The sequence below is a fragment of the Manihot esculenta genome, chromosome 1 (assembly GCF_001659605.2).
Source record: "Manihot esculenta cultivar AM560-2 chromosome 1, M.esculenta_v8, whole genome shotgun sequence".
NCBI classification, from domain to species: domain Eukaryota; kingdom Viridiplantae; phylum Streptophyta; class Magnoliopsida; order Malpighiales; family Euphorbiaceae; genus Manihot; species Manihot esculenta.
In genome coordinates this window covers 35218205-35233161 of record NC_035161.2, presented here as the reverse complement: position 1 = coordinate 35233161, position 14957 = coordinate 35218205, and the positions used below count along the sequence as shown (strand labels likewise).

Genomic DNA, 14957 nt, shown 5'->3' with positions numbered 1-14957 from the left:
TGCATGCAACTATAAGAGTATCTTATACTTACCCGCTTTATGATGCAGGTGATTCTTGCTCGGTTTTTTTCTCTCTCCACATTGCCAGTACATCACTACATCCTAGTTCTTCATGGTTCTCCGAGTCTGATATTGATGTCACAGGGGACTTCTTTAAAATTTAAAGATCTCCGACAAGAATTTCAAAATGGGAAGCACTGCCAGTGCTTCCATCACAAGAGAAACAAAAGAGCCTGTGGGAGGAATTAGCGGTATGCCTGACTGCACTTGTAATCGGTAGCTTATCAATTTACTCACACACTGCCGCATGGATTAGTCATAAAACATTTGTTGAATTTTCTAAAGGAGCTTAACGTAATAGATATGGAGGTTGAATCAAATGATTATGGACCTCAAAAGGACATTTCATTTTCTGCTTCTGTGATGAAGAGAATGGAAGGTGTTGAAAATGAAGATGGCAAGGGCAGCGGCATTAAAGATAACCCTGATGAGATCAAAGCTAATCTTGCAAAGCTGAAGAAGGAATTGGGAATGCAGCCCGGCATTGATCTCATAATGGACTTTGGAAGTCAGAGAAAAGGTCAAAACACTACCTTACCATCATATAACACATATCCAGAAATAGTTGTTTGGAGTAATACAATCGTTTGACCATCTTAGGACAGTTCTGGAAGCAGGCAACTCCCCTGAGGTGCTAAAAAATGTTCGTGGCGTAGTATAAAGTTTTGGGAGCAGTATTATGCTTTTCCAATATATGGTCAAGCAAGTCGTGAGATAGTAGAAAAAAATGTGATTCAAACGTAGGATGAAAGTCGTGTTTTGTGTTCCTGAATTTGTACGTATATCTCAATTTTGACTAGAGTAATGAACACGAGTTGCAATATGGCTCATTCCTCACCCACAAAGAGAACACTATTTGATGGAGTTTCATCGGTTCATCATCGCTAACAGGCCAGCAGTGGCTCAATCATTACTTTTAACTAGGTCAATAGCAACCTCGCTTAAGACTCAAACATAATAAAAAGACTTGTCAAATTTAGCCTAGCTGAGATTTCATCACTTAGGTATTGTCAACTGTGAATACAAAATCAATAAAATTCTTATAAACGTGAAATTCACCTACCCAATAACTTTAAATTTTATGAATTATAAATGACTAACTTTAGTACTTCACATTATAAAAATAATCAGAAATTAATGTTCAAAATATACAATTTTTAAGCAGTCAGCAGCCTTAATTACATTCTAAAAATTCATTCTAATTAATATTACAGAGTGGAGCGTCACTAATCTCATTGATCTTGTTTAATTTTTGTACATCTTTTTTTGTCAAAGTAATTAAAATTACTCCTTTGGTCTTTTGGTCAAGTGATTTCAGCCTTATTTTTGTTTTTACCTTGGCGGACTACGGCTGGACAAAATTGACAATTTCAAACAAAATTTGAGGCTGTGTTACAGTTACTAAAATTAGCGCTGGTCTCAGCAGAACCGCAGATGGTTGTGGCTTGGCAGCGAGCTTTTTGTCAATTTAAGTGGAAAAATTTTAGTAATTTAGAGTTAGAAAGAAAATATTTATAAATTTGAGATTTCACGTGTGACGATTAAATCCTACATCGAGCTCACTTTATAAATGCATTAGGATCTCACGTTTTTTTTTTTTTTTAATATATCCACTAGAATAATCTGCCTATATTTTTTTAAAAATAAATTAAAAAATAAAATTTAAAATTTTTTTAATTTATTTAAATATATTTATTATTAAATTAAATTTATAAGTGTCAGCGAATATTATTAATTGCAATTAAAGCTGCTTATATTTATTTTTTATTTTTTAATTATTAATATATTATTATAATAATATATTTATATTATATTAAAATATACTAAATAATTATATTTATTATTTATTTAAATAATTAAATAATATATTAAATTTATTATTTATATTGTATTATATTTATTATAATAATAATAAATAATAAATAATAAATAATATTATAAAAATTTATTATCATAAAAATGTAATATAAATAAAATTATTAAATTAACATAATATAAATATATTATTATAATATATTAATAATTAAAAAATAAAAAAATTAAATAATGGTCTATTTATTTAAAAAAAAAAGCGTCCGGAACAGGTTATGACCGCCAGAATCCCAAATTCACAATATTTTTTCAACTTTAAATTGATAAATTTTTTTCTTTTCAACTCAAATTGGCCCAAAAAAACCCCTTGACAACATAATTTTGCCATGAGATATTAGAACGTACGTGCACACGACTGAAGTTCCCTCTGAATATGTCATGTCAGGTTTTAGCCGCTTGAGACTAGTTTTCAGCTCAGGCCTCGGGCAGTTAAGGCATGGCCAGAGAAGTTGGGTTCAAAACTAAGGCCCTTTTCTTGAATGAAACGCAATTTTTAACTCATATATATCTATGTCCGAAAATTACGGTCCTACAACACCAAAGAACGCCAACAGTGACCTAAAATGCTCATTTCAGATAAGCAAATATTCAAAAGTATGAAAATAAATGTTCTGCAGCTTTCAAAATCAAAGCAACTAAATAAACGAAAGAGAAGCTTCAAAATAGTACGGAGAAAATTAACTCACTTGACCATACAAATTTATTCAGTTTTGCACAACCAAATATAAATCAACATGCTCAAGAAGAGTCAAGACGTTATAATCTCCTCACAATTTTCAATCTCTATAGGACCAGATTTAAAGAAAAAACGTAACCACCAAAACCTATTGGAAAAAGGCCGCTTTACTTAAAACACACATCTAGTTCTACGGAATTTCAGTTGATCAAGGATTCCGGTAGTTTCTCCAAAAACCTAATGGCCAAAATGTACCGAGCACATCTATGTAACCGACTGTCTTTCAATATCTTTCCCCAAAACGAAAGAACAATGATCCAGTACCAGTATTATGATCAACAGCATACTCTGCACGTACCAAACCCAGCTTGACACCAACACCATATGATGAACCATGACCCACTCTCCTGTAGACCTCTGTTGGGTTCCCCTTCACATCCTTAGAAGTTCCCAGATCATTTCCATGCTCAGCAAATGCATACAAGTGCGTATTTCTCACAGGTATCCGTATTTCAGCTCCAAGCTGCAGCAAAATTTATTAAACAAAAGTCAAATGTTTGTCTGCAATTGGCATAATGGAGATGAAATCAGCATACTTTCCATGTATAAATGAGTAATTCTTGTAATGGTTTATAAAGATTTCTCTATCTACCTGCAAGCACCCCTTTATTTTCTCCCAAAATTGCAAAAAAGTAATAGTACGCAAGACAATAGCAGACAATAGCAGACACTAATTTGTCTCCGGTAATTCTTACCTCAATGATGTTTCTAGCAGCTCCCAATTCCCCCATGTTATAGCCCCTCACAGAATAAGGTCCCCCAAGGGTAAAGGCATCATAACTTGGAAGATCTCCTACACAACCGCCATAATGGCCATGCAGGACTAGTACAGGTGGTGGTGATTTACCGGCACCTTCCTCCACTTTCTTCAACTGTATAAATCGTGTGATGGTTAGTTGGTGACGGTTAAAGAAAGGAAACTTGCTGCCAATTCCAAGGCCTTGGTCCACCTGCAATTCATACATAAAATATGAGGAAGCTGAGAGAATATATTCTTGTACAAGAGTGAAAACTCACAGCTAATTGTTGATCCAAATCTGAGAATAACCATGAAATCATCAAAGAACATGTATCCACTACACTTGGAGAAAGCAGCTGAGACCAAGTGCACATTCATATTTTTTGTCCAACATCAATACTTGAATAGGTAATATCAAACATATGAAAAACAATGCATTCAAGAAGCACAGGAAATATATACAGCAGTAGCATAGATTGAAAAGCTTGTCTCTCAAAAATTTCAATGCTTGTAGCCTAGAAAACTTCTTTCAGAAAAAAAAGCCCAATAATCAGGCATTTGGATCCTGATTCTGAACATTAAGGTTCACAAATGATTGACTTTTTAAGAGAACAATTTAAGTAACAGGCAAATGCTTCATTGCCTAAGCATTCTTGAACCTTTTACTTACCTCACTGCATCAATAAAAAATGCCAAGAACTGAAACAACAGCAAGGGGCAACTCAGAAGGTTATATAGTCAACCATTCAACCTCACTAATTAGCATAAAACTAGTTCCATAACCAACTTATTACTTCCAGAGTATGAGCTGACCTGAAACACGTTCCTCTCACCAACTACAGCTCCATTTATGAACTTGGTGTTATCACGCGTGATATTTGCTTGTAGAAATGTCATTCGGTCAATGCCAGTACCACTGAGGGTTGTTGGAGGCCCATCCGCACTAATTCCACCACTTGGCAACACTCTTTGACCATTGGCAGAGATATGACTGCTTTCATCTCGTGTTGTTATCTCTTCCATCACAATTCCATAAGTGAATTTACTCTGACGAGTGAAATTCTGTTCCACACGTAGTGACAAGCATTCATAAGCAAATACTTTACAGAAATCAAAAGGCTTCTCAAACAACAATAGACAAAGAAGAGGCAAAGGCAATCACCTCTGTAATGTTGGCTTTGAGGCCAGCACGATCAACCCATATAGGAGGAACTTCATCGACTCCTGGTCCACCAGTGAAAACTGGACTTAATTTCCGGCTGTTGAAGCAGCTTGCACGGAGAGTACGGTTGCGTGGATTATATACACCATCCAAATATGGATGAACGTACTCAAGCTTAAAAGCAAGATCATCCTGGTGATAAGATTAAACATGGAAATTTTTTTAGATGAAAAATTATTAAGGAAATTAAATAATTCCTGAGCATCACTAAGGGACCACAACATATAAAATTAGTAGAAATTACCTGAGGCAAGAAGAAATTGCTGGTGGTTATGGAACCAAGAATGGATCGATTCAGCCCTTTGATATTCCGATGTTCAAAAGAAACAGTTCCACCTGGCTGGAATGAGGCCTAAACAGGAACAATAATACATTTAATTATGGTATTGAAGCTCCACAGCTCTATTGGTTGGCAAACAAATTCAAAATACATAATTTGATACTCATACCAATGTGGGACGCCCTCCACGTCCTGGAACAATACTCCACTCAGTGCTAACTTCAGCTGATTTTGGCTCTAGTTCTTTAAGTTTAATCTCAACAATTATTCCTCCCTCATTCTTCTCATCAGGCCTTGGATTCACTTCAATATTTGAAAATAAGGCCAATGAGTTTATGTTCCTGAGAGCTTGTTTCCCAGCTTCAATGTTAAAAACTTGACCTTTTCGAAGCTACATGTCAATAATTAAAATACAATATTAAATAATCCATAAAGCTTTTGAAACTGACAATATAAATGAAGAACTAACAACCATTGAGTTGCCAGAGCAGAACTACAAACTAACAACAAATAACTCCTTCAAGTTTGAGACAAAACACAAATGTTAACTATTAGATCTCTATCAACTACAATAACAATGCATTTACATTACATGCCATTATTGTGATATTGAACATTTGAAGAAACAGCCAATCACACATTCACTATTTGGCTTTATGCATACATGCACCATAGATTAAATGACGTGAGCCTTATATTGTTAAAGTATATCCCACTTAATCATTGCCCAAATCTTATAGCATTGAACTTATCCTCAGCAAAAACTCGCACACAGTAAAACCAAAGTCTTATCCATTTGTAGATGGAGCTTAGACAGCAGCTAGGTCTAGAGGGAAGTTATGAGCATTATGTTTCCTGTGGCTGGAATGTACCTTAGCTTTACTCATTTATTGTCATCTTGTTGTACTTACAGCTTTTGCTGAACATGGAACTTATGCTGATTCCACCCTCCAACCAAATCAGAACTAACATAAAACTGAAGCCTAGATGTACCTTAAACCCATGTCAGAACACATAAAGATACTAGCAATCATATTACACTTGTTAATCAGGCATACGCTAGAAGCAACAGTAAAAAATGCATTTTGATTTCACCTGTTTGGGCAATTCCCTCCTAACAACAGCAAGCTGTGTGTTCCCTTCAACAACATTCCCAAGCTTATCTTGGAACTGAATAACCAACTGCGTAATATCCCCTTCCACCACCTCACAGACTACCTCCTTGGTATTCAAATTCCCAAAATTGACAACCTGAGCACACGCATAACCTTCATCATGGTACCATTTCTGCACTCTATCCCTAATCTTCTGCAACAACCTTGCGCTGACCTTCCCCTGGTCTCTCAACATCTGAAGCACCTCTCTGTGCACTGCCGGTGGTAACAAGCACGGCCTCGCCTTCTCTATCCTCCTCCTGTAATCCTTCTCCTGATTCTTGTAATACTCTAGCATTTCTTTGTCGGTCATATCTGGATCCATTTCCACGGGTTTCGATTGCGTCATTAATCCTACATTTATGCACCTGAACTTATCAGCTGATTGCCAGGTGCTTTCTGAAAATGAAATAGTTATGCCTAGGGTTCCATCCGGGTTAGCTTTTCCTTCCATCTCTACTTTCTCGAACATTCCACAAGTGGCTAGCGTTTCGAGCTCCTTCTGGAGCTGTGCTTTGGTGTAAATTCCACCAGGTCGTAGAGAGACCATCTCAAAGAAAGAGTCTTCAGTGCCCCCGGTAGCCCCTCGCCACTGATCGAAGAAGAGGATTTCTGAAATTTTGTACTTCTTGAAGCCACTCAGTTTACTTAGCTGAACCACAATATTAGCCGGAAGACCATGTGAATCCCATTCCTGTGACTGCGACTCGTCGGCAATTGCCGGCGCCGGAGAAAACAGTCGCTTCCAGAACCCTCCCTCACCAAAACCATCTCCGCCCCCACCTCCACCACCGCCTCCTCCGAACCAATCTCCGCCATTATCACCACCAAAGTTGCCAGGTCCGTCGTTGAGAATGGGAGTAAATCGCAGGAGGAGAGTAGCGACGGAAGCGCCAGCGCCAGCAAGAGCAAGAGGCTTAGACAGTGATTGAAGTATGGAATTACGGGGTTTAGGGTTTTGAAGCGATGAAGAGGATGGAAGATCGCGTTTGAAGGATGAAACACGGTAGGGAACGGCGGCACTAGCACATGAATTGCGGCGGGAGCGTACGGAGGAAGAGGAGGAGAGTGGAGTGTTGGTTATTACGTTGGTGGCTGCTGCGAAAGAGGACATGGCTCTATGGAGTATGGTGGGATAATGATTGAGGATGAGGAAGGAGTGAGGAATGGGGTTTTGGCAGTCGACAGGTAAAAGAGAAGAATGGCTGAGTTTGGTTTGGGACTGAGGTTTATTGGCGCACCAAGTCCCAGGTTGAGCCGATGTGAACCCTTGGGTTGGGTTTGGCTTCTCCCGCTAGGCGAAATATCCAAAGTTGCAATTAGGTTATCTTAAAATTTCAATTCTGAGAGTTAGGTCTTTAAATTTGTAAAAACTTTATTGATTTATTTATATAAATTATAAAATCAGTTAAAAAGTCTTTTACAATTTTATAATGTAACTATTTAGTTCTTCGATTATATATTTACAGATTTCATTAGACATCTAATAAATATTCTTTTAAATTTAATCTTAACATTTTGAATAAATTAATCTAAAATTATTTACATTTTATTGTAATAAGTTATTTAGCTATTTAATTTTCATTTATTTGTAAAAAAAATAATTTATATTTAAAATATTTTCTGTAAAAAATATTTTTAATGCAAAATATTTTTACAACTCATTTTTTATTATTTAATTTTAATTTATAAAATAAAATATATTAATAAATTTATATATATATATATGTTAATATAATTTTTAAAATATAAAAAATGAATTCATGATTTTAAAAAAATTAAATAATTTAATTTTTTAATAAAAAATATTTTTTATTGATTAATTTTTATAAATGTCTCAAACAATAAAAAGTACAAAAAAAAATTTCTTTAAAAAAAAATTATGAAGCAAGTGCCTCAATTTATTATATTTGTAAAATAGTTTGTCCATCTAAATGAAATCGAGCCTACCATTAACCAAATCCTTAATCAAATCCATAATATGGAAAATCAAATTACGGCTATATTTATTTTACGAAAAGTATTTGTTTTAAAAAAATATTTTTCATATTTTATGATATTTAGAGAATTCAAAAAAATTAGTTAATAAAAAATATTTTTTTTAATTATAAAAATTAAATTATTTTTAAAAAATGTCTTTTTTTAATAAAAAAATATTTTCTATATTTTGAATATATTATTAAAATTTTTACATACAAATTTATTAAAAAATTATTTTTAAATTAAAATTAAATAATAAAAAATAAATTATTTTATTAAAAATATTTTTTATATAAGATATTTTTATAAAAAATAATTTTTAAATACAAATTATTTTTTTAAATAAACGGAACCTAAAACATGAAATTTTAATTTTAAAGCTCGCTTTTTAATATATATCCACACCCTTTCAGCTTGTCGCATTAAAAATAAACCGTCTTTTAATTATTATCTTATTTATATAACATGCTATAAAAAAGGTATCCATTATAAAAAGTAATATATATCTTAAATAAAATATACTTATAATAATTAAAATATTATTGATGTAATATAAATAACAATAAAAAAGTGAGCTATGAACAGTCAATTAAGTCCGTGAAGCAATAATCAGGTGAGCCTGAAATGTAGACTAGTACAAGAAAGAGAAGATAGGTCATTTTAACACACGATTCCTTGTCAAAAGACTTACCCTCTCGTCAACATGATGAATTATCATTATTAGGTATAGTCTAACATGATCTACATTACATTTGAAATTGTGGGATTTCCGCCTAATGGAAGCAAACGACTGCATTACCGTTGGGTTATCAAAAAATATCATATTTATTCTATATCTTACCCTATAAAGGTAAAATCCCACAAAGAGATATGATACGCTATTCTTAAATACTAAAATTTTAAGCATTTCATTACACTTTCTTTACTCATCTAGTTAGTGACGTGAGTGTCAGAGTGGTTGCCATGAACACTAGTCACCACCTCACGTTATCTCTCTTGTAGGTTTAGACCAATCGCAACTTGGACCCATTCTGACTACGCCATCAATTTAATCTCAATAATATCATTTGGTTCCGTTGTTAGAAAACTCCTTTGAACTTTATTTGTTCATTGGATTGAAATCGATCTCTTGTTCCTTTATCTTTTGAAAAACAAAAGAAGATCTCTCTTCTCTGGTCTCTCGAGATGGTCCGAGTGGTATATGTCATTACACGGGACTTGATAAGGGCAATGAAAAAAATAAACGTGAAGTATGGGATGTCTTATATGTCCATCAAGAACCATGAGCCAAATAAAAGATAAGATTTGGTCCCATCGATAAGGCGAGGGGTTCTTTAAAAAACGACCCCCTAGTCGTTAAGATCTTGATGAACTCGTACGAGGTAAGACGGGTGCTAGTGGATATAGGTAATTCTGTTAATTTGCTCACTAGGAAGATCAAAATCGGTTCGGTTTAGATATGGTCACGGTCCGGTTCAGACTGTGAATTAGATCGAAATTGGACTGGTCAAACCTAAAACCAGATCGATCAACCGATTTCAATTCATGAACCAGACCGAAATCTTAAATTAGGAAAACCAGTTTCGGTTCCTCCTTCTGTGAATTAAAATTAAAACCAGACTGGAACCGATCGATTCGAACCGCCGGTCCAATTCGATTTTTATTTTTTAAATAAATTATTTTTAAAAATTATACTGCTTAAAATTGATGCATGATCAAGTTAAATTATCAAATAATTAAATTTAAAATTATTTATAACTTATAAAAAAATATTATTTATATTTAAATATAATATTATTTTATTTTTATATTATATGTATATATTTTATTTTTTATTTCCTGTAAATGGATACATTTTACCATTTACTTATTTAATAAAATATATATTCAATAATATTTAACACTACTTATATTTATTTCTTTACCGCTTATAATTTTAATTTAATTGAAATTAGAATCAGAACCATAAAAAATTAAAACGATAATCGCTTTAAAATCAAATTGAAATTGGACCGAAACCGTTAAAAAATTAAAACCGTCTTGAACCATTTTAAATCGGATTAGTTCCAATTCAATTCGAAAAATAAATCAAACCACCGGTTTCAAACTAAAATTGGACCGAAACCAGCCTATGGCCATATCTAGTTAGGCTTAAATAAAAACAATCTTACTAGAGTTTTTTATCCTCTAGTAGAATTAGAAAACAAGACTGTGTTAGTGTTGGACACCATTAACCTCCCCTGGTATTGAGTGATGAGAGATATAGGCGAGAGTTATATGTAGAGTTTGCGACGGTAGACATCCTATTTGCATACAACGAGATACTCGGTTGTCCAGTCCTAAACTGTCACGGTATCATTATTAACATGAGTGCTATGTGTCTTAAGATTCTAGTTCTATGAGGCATAGCAGTGGTCTGCAGCCATCCGAGGTTAGCCAAAGAAAGTTATGGATACCCAATAGAAAGTCTTGGAAAAGCAACCATGCCCATTAACTTGCTGAAAAAATCAGAATCTCATATAAAGCTAGAAGCGGCTGACCTGGTAGAGGAGATTCAGATAGGAAAGGAGCAGAAGGTATGGTTAGACACAGCACTGACCGGTAAATTAAGGACTCATCTGGTAGAATTATTGAAAATTCAAGTGTCGACTTTTGTCTGATCCCCAAAAGATGTAATGGGAGTAAGCCCGACCATTATGATTCACAAGCTATCTATTAACAAGAACGCCAAACCAGTTCAGCAAAAAAAAAGAAGGTTTGCACTAAAGAGGCAACAGGTGATTAAAAAGAATGTTGATAAACTTTTGAGTGCAGGGTTAATAAAGAAAGTGTAGTATCCCACCTAGCTGACCAATGCGGTTCTGGTAAAAAAAGTTAACGAAAAGCGGAGAATGTGTGTAAACTTCACCTACTTGAATAAAGCATGCCCGAAAGATCATTACCCATTGTCGTTCATTGATAGGTTGGTGGACTCAACCTCGAGTCATGCGGTGGTTTTTTTCCTTGATGCCATCTCGGGATATCACCAAATCATGATGGACACCGAGGATGCAAAAAAGACCACGTTAAGGTGATGCCATTTGGGTTAAAAAATACAGGAGTCATGTACCAAAGGCTGGTGTCAAGGATCTTCAAGGACATGGCAGGTCAACCGTTGAAGTATATATTGTCGACATGGTGGTTAAAAGCCGATCATTGGAAGAACATCCAGAGGATATATGGAGGGTCTTTGATGTCCTAGACAAGGCGGGTATGAAGTTAAATCTGGAAAAGTGCACTTTGGGGTAAAGGCTGTGAAATTTCTAAGATACATCATCTCAAAAAGGGGCAAAAAGGTGAATCTGGAGAAGATCAACACTATCTAAAATATGGGAGCACCTTAAACTATTAAAGAGATACAAAGGCTAAATTGGCTAGTCACTGCTCTGGGCCGGTTCATATCCTGTTCAGCCAGAAGGTATCTTCCGTTCTTTTAAGCCTTGAAAGGCAAAGGTAAGTTTGAGTGCGGCAAAGAGTGCGTAGAGGCCTTTGAAAGTTTAAAAACCTTTTTATCCTCTCCTTTGTTGCTAAGCCCTCCTATTGAAAGTGAAGTTTTATTCTTGTATTTATTTGTGACACAGGAAACAGTTTGTTCAGTGCTCGTTTGAGAAAGCAATGGAAAATAAAGCCCAATATGCCAACTAAGTTCTGAAAGGGACAGAGTTAAATTATCCTCCTCTTGAAAATTTGGCATTTGCAGTACCCATGTCAGCCACAAAATTGCAACCTTACTTTGAGTTACACACCATAGAAGTCAGGACCAATTATCCTCTGCGAAAGATTTTGTATAAACCGGAGCTGTCAGGGCGGTTGTCCATCTAGGCGATAATATTATCGGCCTATGACATCAGGTATATCCCCATAAAGGCCATAAAAGCCTAGGTCTTAGCTGACTTTGTGGCTGAGATGGCTCCACCATTGGAACTCTCAGTGTCCTCTAAAGAAACCATAGAAGAATGGAAAGTTTGGGCAGATGGAGCTTACGGAGCAGGGGGCACAGAAATCAGGATCCTTTTGCAATCCCAAACCGATATAAAACTTCGGTATATAGCCGAAGCTTACCTTCAAAACCACCAACAATGTAGCCAAGTATAGGGCAATAATAATGGCTCTAAGAATCATTAAGGAGCTAGGTATAAAAAATCAATTATTTTTAGTGACTCACAATTGGTTGTCAATCAATATCAGAAAAAATTCAAGGTCTGAGAACCGAACCTCGTCAAATATGAGGAAAAGGTCTGGTCCATAATGAAGAAAATCAAGGATGGACAAGATAGCTGCAAACTTCACCAAGTGGCCAAAGATAATAATGAAGATACGTATCTATTAGCCAAGATGGCGGTGGCAGGTGAACAACACTTAATCCAACCATTTCAGTTCGAGGAGTTGGACACTGCAGTGATAGAAATGAAAGAGTCTTTCTCCATAGAAGAAGGAGAGTCATGGATGATGCCCGTATACAAATTCTTGACATAAGATGATCTTCCAGCTAATGAATTATTAGCCAAATAGGTAAGAAAGTCTTTTAAGTATGCACTAATTGATGGTTGATTATATAGGAGGTCCTCCACACAACCATGATGGCGATGTGTTACAGAGGAGAAAGGCCTAGAAATCCTGAGGGACATCCATAAAGGTGATTGTAGGAGCTATGAAGGAGCTCGAACAATCGCTCAAAAAGTATTCAGACAAGGATACTACTGGCCCATAATAATACAGGATGCAAAGCAACTTGTTTAGAAATGTCAAAAGTGCCAGGTGCACGCAAACATCCCAAGGACAGTAAGAGAAATGCAAGTGGACATTAGAAGTCTATGACCTTTTTTTCAGTGGGGGATAGACATCCTGAGCCCATGTCCTAAGGCGTCTGGATCAAAAAAGTCTGTTATTGTAGTAGTAGACCACTTCAGTAAATGGATAGAAGTCGAGGCAGTACAATCTATCACTATCCAACAAGCAATTTCTTTTATCAAAAAAAATATATTCACCTTTGGAATACCCAAAATAATGATTACTAATAATGGAACTCAATTTGCAAACAGCAGATTTAAAGACTTTTGCAAAATATAGAAGATCGATTTGAGGTTCAATTCAGCCTACCACCCCTAATCCAATGGTATTACAAAAGTCACAAACAGGACCATATTGCCAAGGCTCAAGAAAAGGCTCAACCAAACCAAGGATAATTGGCCTGAAGAATTACCTCACATAATATGGGTATACAGAGTTACTCTCAAAACAGCTATCGAACAAACCCCCCTTTTCCCTTGTATATGGGGCAAAAGCAGTCATCCCTGTGGAAATACAAGTAAGCAGCTTTAGGACACAACATGCTGAAATTTTGGGACACTTTGAGAAAATGCAATTCAATTTGGACCAAGCCGAATTCTTGCGGAAAAAGGCCACAATAAGAATGGCGACTTACAAGAACAAAATATTCAAAATTTTCAATAGCAAAGATAGGCCAAGAGCTTTCAATGTGGGAGATCTGGTCCTCAAAAGAAAAGACATAACAGGTGGCAATATCAGACCTGGTAAGCTACGTGAAAACTGGAAAGGACCATTTAGGATCATAAAAGTCATTCGCCCCGGGTCCTACAAGCTGGCCAAGCTAAATGGACAAGTTGTTCCATATGCATGTAATATTTGTAACTTGAGAAAACTTTATTAATAATGAGTTGACGATGTCATTTTCATATGATGAGAACTTCAGTAACGAGGAACGACCGATTGCCATACCCAAAAGAGAGACTAATGAATAGACCATTTAGGCATTGGTCCTATTAATCAAGGCCATAATGCAATTTTTGCCAGACCAGGTTATAAGACGATTTTCGCCAGACCTTTGGGTGTTGGTCCCATTAATTAAGGTCACAAGGCAGATTTTGTCAGGTCAGGTCACAATATAGTTTTCACTAAACTATTTGGGCGCTGGTCCTATTAATCAAGGTCACAAGACAGTTTTCACCAAGGCAGTTTTCGTCAGACCATTCGGGTGTTGGTCCTATTAATCAAGACCATAAGGCAGTTTTCGTCAGGCTAGGACACAAAGTGGTTTTCGCCAGACCACTCAGGCATTGGTCCCATTAATTAAGGCCATAAAGCAGTTTTCCCCAAGTCAGGTCACAAGGCAATTTTCGCTAGACCATTCAGGCGTTGAACCTATTAATCAAGGCTGCAAAACAGTTTTTGCCAGGTCAGGACACGTGCGAGCCTTAAACCAAGAAAAGAGGTCACCCACACTAAGAAAGCTGAGAAGGGGGTCTACTGACCCCCAAAGAATGAAGGGGAACCTATTGAAGGACAAGACGAACCTTCAAAACGAGAACAAACAAAAATAAAAAGGCCATACGGGGCAGAAGTGAATGCATCTTTGTTGATAAAAAGACAAAATAAGCATTTTAATTACAAAAGATTACTAGGTGACAAAAGTAATACGGATCTAATAGGGCAAATTTTCAACAATGGTGTGGAATAACCTTATATCATTCAAATAGTTTTAAAAGGAGTTCAAAATCATATTCATATGATCCAAATATACTTGGGGCGTGCTTCAATTCATATGGGGCAGGAATGGCCCAATACTCTAAAACTTAGAAGATAAATTATGGGCAGAATACAAGGCCAAACAAAATCAAAATAAAGCAAGTGTTAAATAATAAAATATAGCAATTCCATCATGACAAAGCTAAATATTCACAAAAGTCTTTCTTGATCTTCACTTTAGACTTCCCTTTATATAACTTTGGCCTATAGGCTTGATTAGGCTCCCTAAATCTATAATTACAAGTGTTGCACCAAATCTGCCCCATATGAATTGAAGCATGTTCCAAGTATATTTGGATCATATGAATATGATTTTGAACTCCTTTTTA

General features: G+C 35.5%; 1 protein-coding gene across 1 annotated transcript; it reads right to left on the bottom strand.

Moving 5' to 3' along the window:
- Nucleotides 1-2595: 2595 nt before the first annotated feature.
- On the bottom strand, nucleotides 2596-7302 carry LOC110620934 (protein TOC75-3, chloroplastic). The gene is made up of 7 exons (XM_021764918.2): nucleotides 6005-7302; nucleotides 5079-5300; nucleotides 4874-4981; nucleotides 4570-4761; nucleotides 4221-4469; nucleotides 3364-3618; nucleotides 2596-3131 (listed from the first exon to the last, which is right to left on the bottom strand). The coding sequence occupies exons 1-7, from the start codon at nucleotides 7175-7177 to the stop codon at nucleotides 2892-2894; spliced, it is 2439 nt and encodes an 812-aa protein (XP_021620610.1). The 5' UTR covers nucleotides 7178-7302; the 3' UTR covers nucleotides 2596-2891.
- Between the last annotated feature and the right edge of the window lie 7655 nt (nucleotides 7303-14957).